Here is a 19,442-nt window from a genome sequence, read left to right as displayed (position 1 = left end):
AGAAAGACTGTTTCAATGGGTTCTATTGAAATTAATTACGATTTTACAGCGTGTGCTTATAAATGCGTGTCTTTATATGCACGCCCGGAGACGAGCCTGGCAGTCGGCAGTTTTTCTATCCATCGGCTGTCGATTTTATTTAAACTCGTCACAATCGTGGACAGACGCGAAGAATATTAACAAATAACGACAAACAACTTTTGCGATAACTTATCTCTGCGAAGATTATACATTCCGATTTATTTCCATGCAGTTTAAAGTGCAGTACTCAGTCAGGTGTGTAAGATTTTGCCACGTTCCCGTTAACCGTACAGTGATGAAACTATAATGTTTAGTGTGTATTGTTGACATTGACACCGATAACGCGGTTCAACACTTTGCCTCTTACGTAACATCCGATAAGTGAAGTCGCTAATGTATGAAGACGCAATCCTCTGCCAAGATTCTGGAAATAGACATAACTCCGAGCTCACTGCCCGTCCAGCAGGTAGACAAATGGTGTTTTCCAACAAAAGACACGGTGTAACACAATGGTCATTTCATCTTTCTTCAAATTGGCAAACAACAAGAATATAACGATTCATTATGTTACATTATGTTACATTTTTTACCTGATCTTGCACAATTCATTTTTTCTTTTTTTTTTCTCTTCAACGTGAAGAAAAGAGGAACGCTGAACTGAAAAGAGCAAAAAATTCAACTAAAAAGAACAGATCGAATGTATCATCTGGCGTGACAAAAAACTTTTTTTTTTTCAATTTTAAATTGAATGCTTTTCAGTAAAAGACGTATAGGGTGCTTTCCATTTATTGACAAGTCAACACAAGTTTCATCCTGTCTTTGCTATTCATTGAATGTCAAAAAAGATAGAATGATGTTTTATGTTATCAACTTGTTGCGTCACTAATGTCCATTTCTACCAATTTAATTATTATCTCTAATTTAATTATAATCTCGGTTCAACTAACTCTTTATCTTTTCCTAATTTTAAAAATCAGAAAAAGATGAAGAGTAAGTTGAACCGACATTAAAGTAATCTATATTAGTAAAGACGGGCATACATGGAAAGCACTCTATAGCCAGTATTCATTCGATTCTTATATTTAAGATTCTTAAGTGCAGTCTTAAGATGTCATGAACCAATCAGAGAGTCGTATTAGCATCTTAATGCTGATTCTACAATGAATCTGTAGTCGGACGTCTTAGTGTTAATCGATGAAGTTGACCAATCAGCGTTAGTGGTACAAGTTGGCTATTTATCAACTTCATCGATAAGACTTAGGACTATCGATTATCGACTTATTATACAATCGGCATAAGACATTACTTAAGACAGTCTTGAGATAAACAACAGACTCTGAATACCAATCGATATGTTTCTTGCTGGAAAGCATTGAAATTTAAAATGGAAAAAAAGGAAGCTTCTTATCACGACGCTACTCGCGTCGTGGTAGCTCCAATCTTTGTTGGATCATGGATTCATGAACAGGGCTAGGAGCTCGGCGGTCGATCGTAAACGCGTGCCACGGATGCGGGAATGTATTCCATTGGAATTATAATCAATCGCCGCGGTACTCCGCGCCGGCAACTACGCCATCGATATATAGCCAGTGTTACAAGTCACGCTGCCGCGCGCATTATCTTAATTGCGTGACATACAAGTCGATAATTGCGGCATGAGAAATTCCGTAATAAAATACGGTCTTAAGTTTCTACCTGAATAGAAATATGTGGTACCGTACGCGGCGGTATCATTTTCTCCGCGATTTCGCCTCCGGGCAAGAAAGGAGAAGAGAAATATTTTGTATCACTCGACGACTTAGCTCTGTAAACTTGACGAGTTGCCGTAAAAATTAGATTGCCTTGTAAATTCATCCAAGAGTCGCGGACGCACTAGGCTGCACTTGGCACATCGTGGTATTAAAGGTGGGCGGTTTTCTCGTTTTTCGTTTCGAAAAGTAACAAACCATGACTGTTGAACACGCGTCGGCACAAATTGGCTCGAATTAAAGCTTCGCGGATAAACCCGTGCGAGATTTAGCCTTTTGCCACTTCATTTTGCATACCGGGCATAGTCGGGACCTCGCTCGGCATGCAAATTTTATTCACAATTTTTTAATTCGCGGCTCACACACGCTCTCCTTTTCTTCGCAATCGCTGCCGCACGAGGGTACGGCTCTACCACTACGCTGACTCGCCGCTTTTTTTTCTGCCTTGGCATTTTATTGCCGCGACAACACGTCGTCGCCTCGTGCTGTGGCGCCCGCATATATTATACTTAGGCACACCCGAAGCACCGAGAAAATGGATATTTCGATAACGATAGAGAATAAAATTTAAGGATGTGAAAGGCGCAGGCGGGAAACAGGTGTGACCGTGATGATTGCTGACCCATTACGTTACCGCTTCGCGTAACTTCTGTTGATTCTAACGAAATGTATGTACACTACTTGTACAGCACGCATCATTCCCAGCGATATTGCCGCAACATTGCCTACGTTGCAACAATGTTACAGCAAGCCTCTGTATTGATGGACTTATCAACGAACTGCAATCGCTTTTATACACAAATAAATGCTACATCAATACAGCATTATTTTAATTAAAAATAAATTAGTTAATTCACACCCACACACAATAATGTTAATGAAATATGTCATGCTATTGTCTTAATTAAATTTTATTTCATTAATGCTGTTATTAAATTCATAAAATAATTTTCAATTAAAATAATGCTGTTTGTTTTTATATTTGATTTATACTCTTGGATCACAAAGCTATTTTTACTTTAATCTATAACTTTAAGATTATAGATAATATAGTCTGGTCAATTTTATCAAAATTCTACGAGAGAGAAAGATATAAATACTTTCTCTCTGTATATATGTATGTTATTTCACTCTAACTTTTACTTGTCTTACTCTATAATCTTAATTAAAGTTATAAATTAAAGTAAAAATATAGTTTTGTAACTCCAAGAATAAATCAAAGATAAGTTAATTGCCTATAAGAGCGATTGCAATTAACTTCGTTCATAAGCAAACATTCCAATTGTTTGCAAATTATATCTTATCGCTGTATAAATGTATTATTTACGTATTAATAACCACGGAGATTCTTACAGGCAGTTTACTTACATTTAAAGTTATAGAGTGAGACAGTATAAATTAAAACAGGACGGTAATATATACACGGTAGAAGTATATGTACCTTTCTTCCTCGTAGAATTTTGATACAATCGCTCATGGCCGGATTCCGTTAGAGTCTCTATAAGTGATGTAGACGCGAGATGAAGAGAACGTCACGCTCGTGCGTAAGCTCGAACGAAGGAAATGTCGTGATATATTAAAAAAAATACGTACTTCCGCTGCGTTGTTTACACTTTGGCGCCTCTAGATAAATTGGCCTGATTACCTTAGATAAATTGGACAGATTATTCGACGCCGTTGCGTGATGAGCAAAACTGTTACCACTGTCATTTGTATTCGTGCGTTGTTTTTTTTTTCTCTTTTTACCAACGGCACGGCGACGATCGGTTACGAAAATTTTAATACGCGCGGTTCGGCAATAGGAAAAGAGGATCCGCCAGTAATTCACGGTCGGGAGCCCGACCCGTGTAGCGGTTCGCAGTAACCTAGTTCTCAGTCTCGTCCACATGCTCAGCGTTCTATCGTCGGTGAACTCACGCACGCACTCGTCAGTTACGTGCTGTCCCGTTTCTCGGAACGGGGAGAGCTATCGACGATATCTGCTATTATTCGTAGACACGCTAGCACAGTTTTGCCTCGTTCTGATGGTACACTTTGAATCGACGGAGAGGAAAGAAAAATAAACTCCGACGCTGAGTTATTGGACATTTAAGTGGCGACATTAATATATCTCGCGCCTCTCCGAGGAAAGAAAACGAGCTTGGTAATTAGTCGTTATTATCTCGTGCTCATCGTCGCTTAGCGTTACATGTATCCGTTACGTGTTACGGCGAAAAGAAGGCACCGTACAAAATCGCGCAGTTATCCGCGTTTATAAAGAGGAAAAGGCACGAAAGCGAGAGAGAGAGAGAGAGAGAGAGAGAGAGAGAGAGAGAGAGATACGCTGTTACGAACTAAAATTAAATTAACCAACTGTCAGAGACATTTCTGATTCATTTCTTGAGAGATGGAGTTATTATTTGGAGGTAGGCCAAGGACAATGGACTCCACCTCGCATCAAATTGGACCAGGTCTTGAAAAAAAGAAAAAATATATATATATATAATTACTACTCTAAATAATTAATTGTAACTAGGGAGTAATTAATTTTTTTTATCATTTCTACTATGATGATCTTTGCGTGACTCAAGAAATTGCGCGCTCATACCTTGTCCACTGTTCTCTTGTTCGCAGAACGTAGGGGAGAGTCGGATACCTGTTCCACGAGCAGCACGACCGTCGTTCTTCCCGAAATCGAGAGTACTCGAGGCGTCGAGGCTCCTGACGGGAAGTCGTCGATCAACTATCTTCTCGGGATGCTTTCAATTTAACAGCGAGGACGAATCTCCCACTCCGCGGGAATTTACGGGATTCGCAACGTCTTCACCGACCATCAAAAGTAATTCACGTTCACATTTATAATTAATTAAATACGTAGATATGCTCTGATATAGTGTTAACGTAAGCGAAACGCAATCTCGTGTTTTAGCTGATTCGGCAGTAGATCAGACATACACGATATCACCCGCATGGGACATCGACAAGAACGATGTGCAACAATTGGTGCATCTCAGCGAGGAGAAAAGCAGTTTATTCAGGTATGGATATCATACACACGTTTCAAGTGCGGTTCCATTACGGGACTCACGAATGCTTCATGTTGTTTCGTTATGACAGGCTACTTGAAGAATCTCAGCTGAGTATGATCGAGGATGTCGGTGACACCTGTCTCGTAGAATCAGCTCTGGGCAGTTACAATGATGCGAGCCCAGCTCCGCATTATTTGATGCTAAACAAACAGAACTCTTTCGAACACGACGAGAGTCTTGGTATATTGACGCCGGACCAGATGACAGATTTCACGGTGGCGTTGGAATGCTCCAGGACACCATCCTGCGAGAATCTCACTGGATCGGCTGGCTCGAAATTGGCGTTAACCCGAGCGTCCGCTTCGACGAGACCACTAGTCGACGTGGAACCCGCGGAGGAGGGCTGTACCGAGAGAACACCCTCGCCGGAAGAACTACCACTCGACCCTAAACCCGTGGAGCCGATCAGAGGTAACACCGTGCCAGTAAGTTTCGTCACATCAGTAACAAGTATCACTAGTCTGGAAGCGGGCTATCAAGGAGACGGCGAGAATTCGAGACCAGCCAGCCGCGGTGCGGATCCACCATCTATGGCAGTACCGCCGGTCAATCTTCCTGCGCCTTGCCGACAAGATCCAATGACTGATTCGGATTTCTTTACCGAGAGTGACGCGGATGCACATGAGGAAATTGTGCGGGGCGACAGAAAGGCGCAAGTAATCGATGGCACGCTGTTCTGTGCACCGGGCGAACGCGTATGCCCCAGTTTCACCGGAGAAGAAATGGATTCGAGCGGAATTTACTCGGACTTGGACAAGCTACAAGCGCCTGGTGAGCAAGCGCCGGAAGAGAATGATGACCATACTCCTGATACCGGAGATACCGAACTCTCCCAAAGGAGCCAGCCTTCCCCTATTGTGGCGAATGTTATCATGGATTACTTACAGGTACGTTAACGTGAAGGCAAGGTTTAGAATTAGTTAAAAGAAAGGAATTTTTGGAATTTCAAAAAAATTTGTGTGTATGTGTATGTGTGTGTAGAGCCCCGCAAAGGCATCAGATGAAACAAGCAACATGAATGACACAACGACCTCTGCTGAAGTCACAGCGATCGAAAAAATTGAAAAGAACGAAAACATCAGGCCCAAACCACAGAGCAAAGCCGATACGATGCCTTTGAAAAAATACAAAATGCCAAAGAGAAACGTTGTCTCGAAGATCAAGGCAATGATCGAGTCGTCTTCGAAAGACGATGCGGAAAAGGAAGCGAGACGTTCTCAGAGATCCGCCAGAAAGGGTGGTCGCTGGGACGCTGTAATGAATAAGATAGAGGCTGGTAAAAATGAGCAGAGAACGAGATCAGTTAGGAAAGAAGTGAAATCAAGAGTATTGCAGAATCTCACTTTGTCACCTTCCACGAGGCCAGCGTCGAAGAAAGCAGGCGATGCGAACAACAATAATAATAAGGATAAACGGTGAGCCCAACTAAAACTCTAAATAAAAACTCAATATAATAAATATATAATATAGATTTTTATTTTTATTAATAAGCGATTTATTTTTTGTTATTATTAATAATTTTGTTATTCATTCCAAATATATATATATGATCGCCGAGCAATGATAAAATTGCATTTTTTTCTGTATCACGAATTATATTGGAAATATTCTTGTCTTAGGAGGATGCGTGGTTGGCAAGAAATGAAGTCGCCGACGCAGGAAACAGCCAGGAGTTCTGTTCGTAGTTCCATGAGCGACCTCAGTAGTGGCCCAAGTAAGGATATGCCAAGTAAGTAGCATTGATATCTATATTTAAAGAATTTGCAATATGCTAGGATGAAAACGTCACATAAAGACGAAGACGTGATCAAAATTATATTTATTGAATGAATTTTTAAGCATAAATTAATATGCAAGGTATACGTAAGGTTTTCTCAATGTGACTTATTGTTAGTACGAGCTCTTTATTTGCATTCGGGAAAATAGATACAATGTTGCCTTGTGTGAACTTATTTTTAGCTATTGTGAATAATATTAATACTAATCTTTTCGTAATAATAAAAGTGACCTCTTAAAGTCAGTCAAAACGAATTAAAAATTAACAGAGCCGATTTTATCTCGCATTGGAGATATATAGTAAATATATTAATGTGATCTCACGGGTTGTTCGTACAAATTCATACAAAGCGGAATTGCCCTAATTTGTAAGGGTCAATGTTTAACCTGACAAGAAGGATACGCGCAAGCAGAAGAGATCTCCGGATCCTTTACGTTTACCTACCGGAGAGAAAGGCGAGGTCTCTTTATCGACCCGAGAGTAAAAGCTCGAGTCATCGAGGACGCCGAGGAACTTTATTGCCCCTTTTGCCGGCGCCAATGGGGAACACAAGGCGTCATTTTGCTTCCACTGTAGAGTAAGAGGAAACTGCGTCGAGCCGGCGCGCATCGCGCAGCTTCGCCGCAGTCGCATCCAACATCCACCATCCGGTCGGCAGTCCTCGGTGGCTCTCGTATTAGGTCGTACAGTGTGGTGCACGTGTGTACATATATAGATGGATACGTATGTACGTGTATGTGTATCTCCGATGCATTAGGCCGTCTATCGTCGTCCTTCTCCCGCGAGACGCGCACCTATCGTTCCTCGCTCTCACACGTTTAAAATCGGGTCACCGGATAGTGCGTGACGGTGCGTAAGGAACCCATACACGGGGGAAGAAATGACAGAAAAAGAGAAAGAGAGAGTAAGAAGGTTCACAGCCGCTGACAACCGATGCCTCGTTAGCGAACGAGTTACCGGAGTGCGCTCGGTACATCCAGGCGGTGGCCCGGACTGAATGGACTCTCGTTCTCTCGTTTGGATTCTCCGTGGTGACCGGACACCTTCGACCGGACTGCGATTTCGTTCCAGTTGCGATTGTTCTTCGACGACGCGATTGTGTGCGAGGACAAGAGTGTTTCCGAAGCCTCGCCTCTTCCCTGACCTATTTCCCCGTTACGTTCCTTCGGCCCTTTTCTCTGCTCGCGCGCGCACGCGTGAGCACGTGCGTGCGAATTATGCGTGTGTGAAAGCCTACGTTCTTGCATATCACCCGTTTTATGAATTTCTGTTACGGATTATTCCTCCTAAACTAGATCAATCATATCTCGCGCGGTGACGATCCGTTTTATCCTCCACCTGTCGCATCGGAATCGACGTTCCCGTTACAAGGCTGATTATTTATGTGGCCATATCGCGTTGGTCCCACCGTGAACGGTAAAACGTGAGGTGCCCGTGCAAGGTGCAACCTGCGCCCAGGTCCACGATATCTGCCTTAACGGCACCACGTCGACAACTGTACGGGTCAACGTCACTCAGTGGCGTTATTTCCGGCCACCTCGGACTCTTTCATCGTGCTTTCTTTGCATCTTCGTGATTCGCGATGCATCATCGTGCACCTCCGTCGCTCGGCGAGGATGCCTGCCACCCTTCTTCGCCTGTTCTCCCATCCCCACTCTCGTCAGCGGCGGCACCATCAGTGGCAGCAGCAGCAGCAACAGCAGCAGGTGTACCCGACCAAGCGACGACCACGTGCGTTGCCAAGGTCGACGACTGTCGGTACGCGACAACCGGTCCCTCGATTCGCCCCTCATGGCCTTACGCAATCGCCGTCGGAATCGGCAGCCGCTGAACCCACGCGCGAAGGGTTCTTAACGAAGGGGAGAAAATCATAGATCGAACGTCAGAGTCGCGAGCTGTTCGTGATCTCTTGCACGTTGGAATTCACCGGGGTATGAGGTAGGGCACGCGTAGGTCGACGCGTGATCGCCGTGTGACATAACGGAGCCACGCATACGATCCTCGCCGATCGGTGTCGGGTGTTCGGGGAACGAGATAACGCGCGACGTGGGATACACGATACGCGACCAGGTACAACATAATAGCGGCGGCTCTCTCGCGTGCCGAAGGAGAACGGCAGCGTCGCGATCGATCGGCGCCGGCGGCGGCAGCGGCGGCTGCGGCGGCGGCACTCTGAAAGGCGGAAGATATACCCGTTGTATACCGTTGTTTATGCTGATGAACAACATCGGCACGACGGCATACACACGTACGATTGTGATTCTCACGCTCGGCTCACGAGTTACGACGGCGGTAGGATGAAGGTAGCGCGCGCGGGGCCAGTTGCGCCGCCGTCGACGGGGATCACGGACGACCTCACTTATGGATTGTAATGGATAGATGGTGAACGAAGGCAGCTGACGAGATGGGCCAACAAGGATCGAAGGACAGGACCGTCCCGATGAGGACGGACTTCGCCCGAGACTCGGCGAAGATGCGTCTGGGCAGCTTCAAACGAGGTAGAAGGGGTTGGATTTGGCATAACGGTGATCTTTCCGGTGTGTATCATGCGCGGTAAAATCGGCTCTATCGACGACCACCTGCTGCTTTCTTCAACCAGTCTAATCTTATGATCTCCCGTTTTCCCCCGCGGATAATACTATTAATCTCTTCTCTCTGAGATTCTCTCTCTCCGTGCATTTTCACTTCGCATAATAGGTCTGTTTTTTGTAGCTGAACTGTAGCCGTAAAATACACTTTTAGAACTTAAAGTGAGATAGATGTATAGCCTGATATTTGGCGAAAGCGAGAAAGAAAGTTTCAGTGCAGTCTGATGCAGGAATAAAAAACAGACCTTATGTTTCACGTCGCGAATGTTCTCATTTATTTTCAGAGAGATCACCGACGTCCGCGAACCCGCCTCGGAGGTTCGTCTCGAACGGCCACGTCAATCACCATCAGGTTCGCGTCAACAGTTTCGACGCGAAGAAGAACTGCATCGACGTGGCGACGGTGGAACTCGGTAAATATACACATTATACGCTCGCCAGTCCTGTCATTCTAGATTATTAGGTAACTACGCCGTGTAACGTGCGTATGTATACGCTTCGGTATGATAATCAGGAGAAGGGAGGGCAGAATGCGCGGCGAGGAACGGGAGCACCGTCGCGTATTTCCGGTTGGGGCGGTTGAGGCACCGCTGCCGTGACGAGCGACGATGAAAGGAGAGAAAGAGAAAGAGCGTCTCTCGCGGGACTTGACTACGTTCACCTGTTTACCATTCGCGAAACAATGCGTTAAAGTCGATAAGTAATACACGTCTTGGAACATTTTCAAAAAATTACTCTCCTATGACCTTTTTCCTGCTATTCGGTAAATAGGAAGGCGCCTGCAATCATCGTTACGGTCATGTTAACAAAGTCTACTCGTGGCTTTTCACCTTGCTACTTTCCCCCCCAAGGCACGGCGAAGACCAGGAGAAATCCTCTGACAGGTCTGCCGCTTGACGCGATGAATATTCACGCCGACTGAACGTTTCAGGGTCATCTTTTCGCAGATTAGGTTTTAAGGGTGACTCTGACCAAATTTAATCAGCGATTAAATAATTAAATAATATGTAATAATTAAATAACTGTTTTATTTGGACAAATTACTGATTTTTTTTACATATGAAAAAATTCGGAATAATAAATTATATAATTTGAATGTTGCAACAAATATCTTATCAAATAAATATTATAATAAGTATCTGTACTATTTTGTTATTGTGAATGGATTTTTTGGTCGTTTAATAAATATGAAAAGATTAAAGGGAAAAAATGGTAGTAATTATCATAATTTAACTATAATTTATATAGTCATTTTCGTGCCAACTATATATTTTTTGTAGAATTATAATAATTATTATTAATATTATAGAAGTAATAACTATAAAAATGGAGCTCCTAATCATAATTATTTTACCATGTTACAGTCACGCCATAAATATCAAACGCTTCCAATGTAGATTGGGAGCAACGAATTATGTAGTTAGAAATTTTGCAGCAAGCAATTTCGCTGGTTGAATTAATTACCGATTAATCGTAATTTCGTCAAAATCGTCCTTAATAATAAAACCACTTGCGCTATGTTAATTATAATATTAATAACAATCTAATCCAGTTTCTTAAAAGATAGTTAGTCTCGCGCGTTAAATCGTATATATATATATTATTAAACGGACAAAATACAATAATAACACACGAGAAAAAAGACCTTGGATAGAATAAACGTTCGTACTTAATATTTGAACTTCAATCTCGTACGAACGATAAAACGGTTCTCGCCGTACGGTACCCGATACGCTCGCTGGCAAGTACGCGGGCTCAAGTACTACCGTTTAGTATTTAACATGCTCTCGTTAACGCAACACATTCTCTTTACAGAAAAAAGTCCGCCTTCGGCGCGAAAGCCAACAATAACGAGGAGATTAGCAGCCAACACCAGTGCGAAACAGAAATCCTCCGTGACGTCGATAAAAGGTACGTTTTCGATTCTACCTTAACAGGAGCAAGTTCCTTTCGCGGATCTTCTTTGTCGTCGACCAGTTCCACCGGTATCAGGAGACTTGATCAGGCTATTAAGACTTTTGTCATTTTGTGAAACGACAATTAAACTCGTTTTGCAAAAGGACAAGATAAATTGAGAATTCACGTTTCGCGCGTTGTACTTTCCAATCCATTAGCCGTGCCACTTTAATGGACAGCCGGTTTCTAAAAAAATTCCCACGTTTATCTGCGACGCACGCACACACGCACGCACACACGCACGCACGCACGCACTCACGCACAGGCACGGTCAAGCGCATTAATTCGCCGGTGCAATAAAACGCATCGCACGCGCTCGCCCGTGCATCCGGATGAGCCGCCGCGGTGTCCTCGCTCGCGTATTGTAATGCGTATATGTGCGTCTTCCTTAGCATATGAGTTTCTTTGGCGTTTCAAAGAAAGTCACGGCTTTCACCCTATAGTCCCGAGCACTAAAAGTCAACCTGTTTACCCGGCGCCTTGGTGCTTTCCTTTGGAAACTCTTGAAAAGTTCATTTCGACTTAGTCTACCGCCGGCGCTGAAAAGAGCGAGAGAGGGATTGCTATCGAGAGCCGGCTGTTTGTCCCAAATAGTAACGGAATAGCGAAAGCAGTGTTCTGCGTGTTCAACTCCCGCGTCTGTAGAGCGGAAAGGAGTCTGAAAAGATGCGCTGTTCCATGGGATAATCGATCGCGTACCTCGCTCTCGCGTTCCTCGCTCTCGCGTTCATCGCGGTATTCTGAACATAAGAGACGTTTATGTACGACCATCGACCGTCGCGACCCGCGATGCTCGACGACCGTAAGTAAGCGCGAACACGCACGCCTCTTCTTCCATCTAAGGACGGCTGGTTCCAAATCGGAAAACTCGAGTTACTCGACGGTTTTGGCATCCAGGAACGCCGGAAGTACAATACGATCGTCACGGAGGACTTTATTGAGCGACGAGTGGCTTTAAAAGCATGACTTTCAATAAACCCAGCGAGAGGGGGTTTTCTTCAAAGAAGGGAAGATCTTTTATGAGTTTTCTACAATAAGCCATTAGTTAACACTTATATCATATTAGTGGTAAGTCAGAATTATAAATTATAAATCTTAAGAAACTTACACATCCAGAATAAATCATATTAAATCGTTACGTCACAATATTTCAACCAATCAGAAGAATGGTAGTTCTCAAGGCACATAATAATCAATTTTTAATCGTAAGATAAGAAATTTGGTCATCTTCATGCAGTCACTGATTATTGTTGCTTTATGACACTACTGATTCGCTTACAACCTACTCTGATCTATTATTTACGGTTCATTATAGAAAGTCCATTAGGGAAAAGTCGTATCTCCTGCGAAAGGGACTCGCGGGAAAAAATAGTTCATCGTCTTCGCTTATTATCCTGGCGGTTCCACCTTGTGTGGGAAGGTAGGAGAATGTTTAGGAAGATGGCAAGGCGGAATGAGCGTTGGGGTGGGAGACATATAGCTCTCTGAGGTGGCCTGTGGCTCGTGCTAATTCAGTCGAAGCGCGAACTTGACCAGCAGATTGTTACGAATGACAATCCTGATTAGAATCAATCAATAAGTCTATCGACGAATCGACCGTTCTTGTGGGTAGCCGTTGAATGTACCGTTCGAATGTCGCGTTCATTGTAGAATCGAGCGTCAAGGATAATTGTTGATATACGGATCTGTTTACGTCGCGCCTTTCTTGCGCGCGTCGGGGATAAATGTCCCGACGCGACGTAGATCCGTTCCCAAAATACTTGAGTTTTTCTGACGGATGACGTGACGGAGGGGAGGGCAGGTGCTAGAAGGAACGTGTAGGAAGCAAATTTTCTTGGCAGCTCGCAGTCTTTTGGCAGTTTTGCAACTAGAACTGCGCGTCGCAACGGTCGACCTTAACCCGGTGTCTCTTCATTGAGCGGTGAACTTGAACAATAATCACACGCTTCGATTCTCGAAGAAAAAAGAAAGAAGTCCGCTCTTCACGTGAAATTTCATAAATCAAAATGCGACGTAAACGTGGGAAATCTATCACTTTATAGATGTTGTTGGACGGTTGTACCGTTCGTTCTAATTTCTCTGTGTGCGCGTGTGTCATGTGTCAAGTTGATGCGGAGTTGACATCGATTGGACTCGACGGAGACAGGACGAGTTTCGACTTTCCAAGTTCTTTCTTTCCATCGAACTTTCTGCCGAACTCTCTTTGATACGGGATACAGTCTGGGTGTATACAAATTTTCAACAGTGTCGAGTGAACGAGCGCAAACGATTTATTACTGTCGGGATTATACATTGACCTCCCCGCAATAATTAGGGTGGTTGCGAACGATAGAGGGTAATAAGGACAGCGCGGCGTCCACGTATATTACGTACGATCGAGATACTTATGTAGATTGATGGCACGTGGGTCGGTTCATTGATACGGCAGAGCGGGGGGGTCAGTCTGGCCGACGACGGACGACCGTGCCCGCGTCGCGATCTTCGGGAATAAACCGATCGGGAATAACTGATGCATCTCGATGACGACGCTGATTGCAGATCGTGAGTCCAAAGAGACTCCCCACAATACCACCTGCACAGTAACGGTGAGGACATCGCTGGAAACCCGAGATCAGGCCGCACAGACCATCGTGCCCTACGTGGATTTCCGCGTGGAGCAAGCAGAACGGGCCGCACAGGCACTCGCTGTGAGCGTAGGCTACTTGGCGTTCGAGGTACGCATTTTATATATACCCATGGCAAAGTTATTGCCTTACGTTCTCTATTGTGATTGACTAAGACCCAGTTCCACAACTCACGGTTAACTCTTAATCGAGGTTCAACTTATTCATTATCTCTTTCCAATTCTAGAATTGGAAAGAGATGAGAAACAAGTTCAACCTCGGTTAAGAGTTAACCGTGAGTTGTGAAACTGGATCTAATTCGCTTACTACTTTACGTTTTTCTATGTATTTCTGGGTTTTATTTTTCATCAATGGCTGCATTAAACAGAAAAAGCAGTTTTGCAACTGTTCTAATATTCTTGAATACGATTGATTTAAATATTTAAAATCAGCGAGAAACTAAAGGCAAGATTAATCACATTAGAATTTTATAACAATTATAAAGTTGCTTTTTCTGCTAAACGCGCTACCATTGTTTGTTATTTAACATAAAACGCGAGAGATCTTCGCGAACTAACGACGTAATAAAACTGCGTGTCTTTCAGTTGGACGCTTTTGCTACTCCTAAACTGAAGAAGGATTTTGAGAAGTTGAAGGTCGATTGCGAGGAGATGAAAAACGAACGATCGGCCTTGCTTTCGGAGATCGACGTTTTACGCGCGAGATGCGTCAGCATGGAGGAAAGACTCGAAGTGGAAAGGGAAGATCACCGTAAAGCTCTGGACCAGCTACGCGATGAGTGTAAGTCTTATGTAACATATCTGTTTATTTTCTTCGGATCTTTCTCGCGGGGATATATACATATGTATATATACACACGTCGCGATGACACAATACGTGGTTGAAAAAAAGATATCTGAACGGTATATGCGCCGCGAAATAAATGCGAAAAACTGTATTGTTGAACAGATACAAACCGTCGCCAGTAGATATTATACTTCGTGTTACTCACGTGTTACTCAACGAGCGTAATCGTCCTAATGTCGGTGTATGACACGCCTGCACGAAGTGGAACAATTATTAATTAAAGTGAACGACTCAGTAGTGCCTACGCACAACTCGAATATTTGCGATTAATCCTAATAATATGCCTGTCGTCTTTTTCTTTTCTCTCTAGAAAATATTTCGAACTCTTCGCTGAAGGATTTGGTTCTTAATTTAGTTCTCACGTAACGTTCGACGTTTCGATAGCCGCTAATTATAGATTCAATGTGTGCTCTTCGTTTATCTTTGTATATACTTTTGCTTTTCAACTCAGGATCAATATAAAATATATTTAAATTAAATTATAAAATTGAGATCACATCGAAAGAAATATGGAATCTTTATTTATTATTTATTTATTATTTATTTAATAATAGAAAAATTCTTTTTTGATGCATATTTAACGTGATAAATAAACACTAGTAGACGAATTGTCTTTCTTTTTAACTTACATCTCTTTTATTTTTCAATATATATATACACACAACAGATAGCATTGAATATATAAAAATAACATTGACACTTTATCGGCAACATGAATTTTGACTCTTTCGTCAGCAGGTCTTCGAAAAATAGAGCAAATGTTTTATTGCTCCGAATTATATAAAAAGCTAAAAAAATTCTGATCTTTGGCAAAGCTTTAGCAATGAATTTTTATCATTATAATCGAATTGTATTGTACCTATTTTTTATAGATTTAAATTTATCCAAAATTCACAATCAAAATATCAATAGTGTCTCTAAACAGTAATTATCGGAGTTGCCGGTGGAAGTTATTAATTTGTTATTAATACATGTCAATAATTATACCCATTAATATTAATTGATATTTAAATAACGAAAAATAAAAAGTTGACTAGGAATACTAGAACAAATTATATATTTAAATTTTCCACATAAAGTATAATGATAAAGATTATAACAATTTGCCATCTGAAAATGAAAAATTCAAGTTAACATTTCGATTTTCCAGTGGAGGCTCTTAGGACGAAACAGGTTGCCACGCTCGTCGAAACTTTAAAAGAGGAAAGGCACAAATTCGACATCAGGCTGGATGAAGTCACGAGGGAGCATCGTGCGACAATCGCGAAATTACGTGCCGAGCAAATCAATGAGCTGGCTCGCAAAGAAGAGATGAGAAGATCCGTGGTTCACGATCAGGGTGCCGCGCTGATGGCGGAGATCGAGTCACTGAGATCTGTGCTCGAGCTGAAGAGTCAAGAGAATGCTGCTCTTCGATCAGAGCTGGACAGTTATAGGCGGGATATCGAGGAGAAGGACGCTTTGCAAATGCGGCTCGATATGGCGGAGGCCAGATGCGAGGACTTGAAGGCTCAGCTTCAACGGAAAGAATCTTTCGAACGACAAATCTCGCACGAGAACGAAATGCTTCACGAATCGATTCATCAAGTCTCGAAGCACAACAAGCGGCTGTCCCAGCGGAACGAGGAGCTACAGTGGAAGCTACGAAACAAGAACGACTGGGTGAGTGTTCTTGCGAATCAGCTTAACCCACGGTTAACTCGATCCGCGGGTGCGGAACAAATGGAACACAGCTATTCGCTCGAAAAGAATGGCGCTCATTCGTCATCGATGGTGAAGTTCATGGTCGAGAAGGGCGCCTCCGTTTCTTGGACGCTGGAAATCGACGATTTATCTAAGGGGGGGACGTCTGACTCGCTCAGCACATTGCCGAAAGTTGCCAGGTCCTCCGAGGGCGCAACGACAGTGTCCAGGCAAGGATCGCTCAGGTTGACACCGAACACTAGACCTGCCATAGACACCAGAGCGAGATCGAAAAGTATCTCTACTACATGTGATTCGGCACGGACCACGGCAGTAGAAGAAGCGGCCGCATGGTCGCCTTCATTCAGCTCGACGCCGGTCTCGCGACGACGTCCTAGGAAAGATCAATCGTCGCCTTCCTCGTCATCTTCATCGTCTTCCACGTCGTCTACGACACCTGCCGTGAATTCTGCAGTGGCCGCCGCAGTCGCGGCTGCTGCAGCGGCAGCAGCAGCGGCGGTGGATGATTGTAATGTCGGTGGTGGTCAGAGACCACAGGAAGCTGGCGGGGAAGCGATGATCTCCGAGGAAACGTCGGCGTCCAGCAGCGAGGACGAATCGTCCACCGGCAGCGATATCCCCCGGTTGGGAATACAGTTTGCTTGGGGCAAGCCGATCAAGTAACACTCGAGCGAACAATCGCGGCCTGCTATTAACTGTTTACGTGTTCCTTCTCCCGCGTAACAGTGTTGTTTCGAATCGCGAATTATCGTACGGCCGCTGTCTCTGTTCTCTTGCCTACAGTGGAGTCGTTCCTCGACGTGTATTCGTTGCGGATCTTCGTTGATCATTCCCCTTCGTCCGTTTGCAGATACGTTTCATGTTGTGTAACGCCGGCACCACGCCTCTTTAGTTTTTTTTTTCTTTTCCAATCAATACATCTAGCCGAGATTTAGAGCGAGAAGAGTGGCGTTTATGTTTTAAGCAAAACGTGCCGCGCGATAAAACGTTGTAAGTTAGTGAAATGTTTAAGGATGAATTCCATGATGTATTTTAATGTTACGACTGTATAAATTAGATTAGTACGATTGTTCCCGTGGTTTTTTCAATTATGAGGACATTTCATCTTCCCCGACACACGTTTTGCATTGCGATTTAAGGCAGCGATTTTCCGCGGTGGATTTAAGATTAGGATCTTCGAAATCCATTACGTAATAATTTTCCGACATGCATACAACGAAACTGCTTCGTTTGCTGTAATCAAGGCAGCCGTGCCTTTCTTTCAGGCAGTATTCGCCTACAAAGTTCATAACGTGCAGAGTCACGCAGAAGTTTTCTTTTTTGTTTGTCTTTTTTTTTGAACTTTGACGGACATTGAAAAAAGGAAGTTCAATGTCGTTTTGGCTAACAGCTTTTATTGCGGTTTTTCCGAGAATTTTACCGGATGTTATTCGGATACTTTTATAATTACGTGAGTACGTTTTATAAGCGTCACCTACTTTTTTGTTTTTGGTACAGAGACCACGTAGTATTGCGAAGATTAAATATACATATATTATATATATAAGAACATGACAAAAGAAAAATATTCCTCGTTCCTCGCGATCATGCCGATTTTCGTACTTGTAAGTCGAATTCTTTTTCAGATGATACGCGTCGTCTCTTGTGTTTTCCGTTTGTTGCGTTCTCGAAAAAGAAAAAAAAGAAAAGAATCCGATTGCCGATTCTTGCCGGCACTTCGGATGGCGTTTGTTTATAACGCGTCTTCGCGCGCAATAACAACCGAATCACGGATGATCTACCTGGTAGATGCAGCAGAGCAGTGATAACCGTTTAGCGACAAACTTGTAGCACGTTCCGACAAGAGCGTTAATTTCACAGTCCGTTCCATAGACAAGTGGTAGCTTTTAGATTATAATGAAAGAGAGAATCATCGTGCGCCCGACATACGGAAGCCAAGTATTACTCATCGAGAAAGTATGTTTTCTTTTCTCATGTGTGCTGATAAGATCGATGTATTATATACTTCTCGAATAAATAAGTATCATCTAAATTGTAGAGCAATCTGGGGAGATTTCCGTTTGCCTTTATCGCTACTATATTAGCCAAGTCAGAGGTTCGTGCTTCGATTCGACTTTACTAATGAATCCCAATTTCATTCGCGTTTAAAAAATTCAGTTTAATAAAAGAAAATGTTAATATTCAAGAAATTTAGTAAAATTTATGTTAAATTAATCGGCAGAAACATCGCGAGAATTTACGCGTAATATTTTTGCGAATAACGAATGTATGAAATCGTGAGTTGAATTATGCAATTGCATGATTTATAATTCACTCGCACAAGTAGGAGATATGATCAGACTGTTGAGATCATTATTAATTAGATTATCTTGTTGATTACACTACTGTGATGTCCTTTTTGTTTGAAGATTAATAAAGCGTTTTGTTATGCAAGTCGCACGCGTTATCTCATTTTTTTTCCCGCGATATTTAATACAGCGATATCGTTTACATAATTTCAATTTTAGTTATTACGAAGGAATAAAGTAAATACGGAGATTATACAAATAAAATGAAGAGAGAATTAGAATTTTGTTATTATACGTATACGATGAGTTTATCGAAATTACATCTCGATATTTATAGTTCGATCTTATATTAAATTCTTTTTCATAGTGCCGGGAACCTGAAAGTAGTTTTGTTTGCTGTTTCAAGAATTATTGGTAAATTGGCGTAAAATTTAAAACATACGTTTGTATTACAGCAGGCTGATTAAGGCGACGTAAATATACACTTAAAAAATTATATAAGAGTGCCATTTATTCAATTTTGTATTTAAAATCATTTTAAGTGATTTTAAATAGCGGTTTTAATCAAATAATTTTAATCAAATAAGTCAAATAATTAATAGTCCAAAATCGAGACATTTTGCGAGAATTAAGACGTTTTATGTTCCAATTTTAGACTTTATTATTGTGTTAATTACCTGCGAAAATAGTTAATTTAAAATAATCATAGCATCTCTTGAAATGATTTTGAACCCTTTGATGTTTATAGAAACAACATATTTGAGTATAGCAACTAACTCGATTGCTTTCATAAAAATGAACGTATCGTAAAAAAATTTTTTT

General features: G+C 42.4%; 1 protein-coding gene across 1 annotated transcript; it reads left to right on the top strand.

Moving 5' to 3' along the window:
* The first annotated feature begins 258 nt into the window (after positions 1 to 258).
* toc (toucan) lies at positions 259 to 18,372 on the top strand. The gene is made up of 11 exons (XM_018444207.1): positions 259 to 487; positions 4,383 to 4,587; positions 4,678 to 4,786; positions 4,866 to 5,724; positions 5,819 to 6,252; positions 6,457 to 6,566; positions 9,487 to 9,615; positions 11,018 to 11,113; positions 13,697 to 13,872; positions 14,367 to 14,562; positions 15,779 to 18,372. Exons 1-11 carry the CDS (start codon positions 419 to 421, stop codon positions 16,993 to 16,995), a joined length of 3,600 nt encoding a protein of 1,199 aa, XP_018299709.1. The 5' UTR covers positions 259 to 418; the 3' UTR covers positions 16,996 to 18,372.
* The last annotated feature ends 1,070 nt before the right edge of the window (positions 18,373 to 19,442 follow it).

The sequence above is a fragment of the Mycetomoellerius zeteki genome, unplaced genomic scaffold (assembly GCF_001594055.1).
Source record: "Mycetomoellerius zeteki isolate Tzet28-1 unplaced genomic scaffold, Tzet1.0 scaffold149, whole genome shotgun sequence".
NCBI lineage: Eukaryota > Metazoa > Arthropoda > Insecta > Hymenoptera > Formicidae > Mycetomoellerius > Mycetomoellerius zeteki.
The sequence above is the reverse complement of the archived record's forward strand: the minus strand, read 5'-3'. Positions and strand labels throughout refer to the sequence as shown.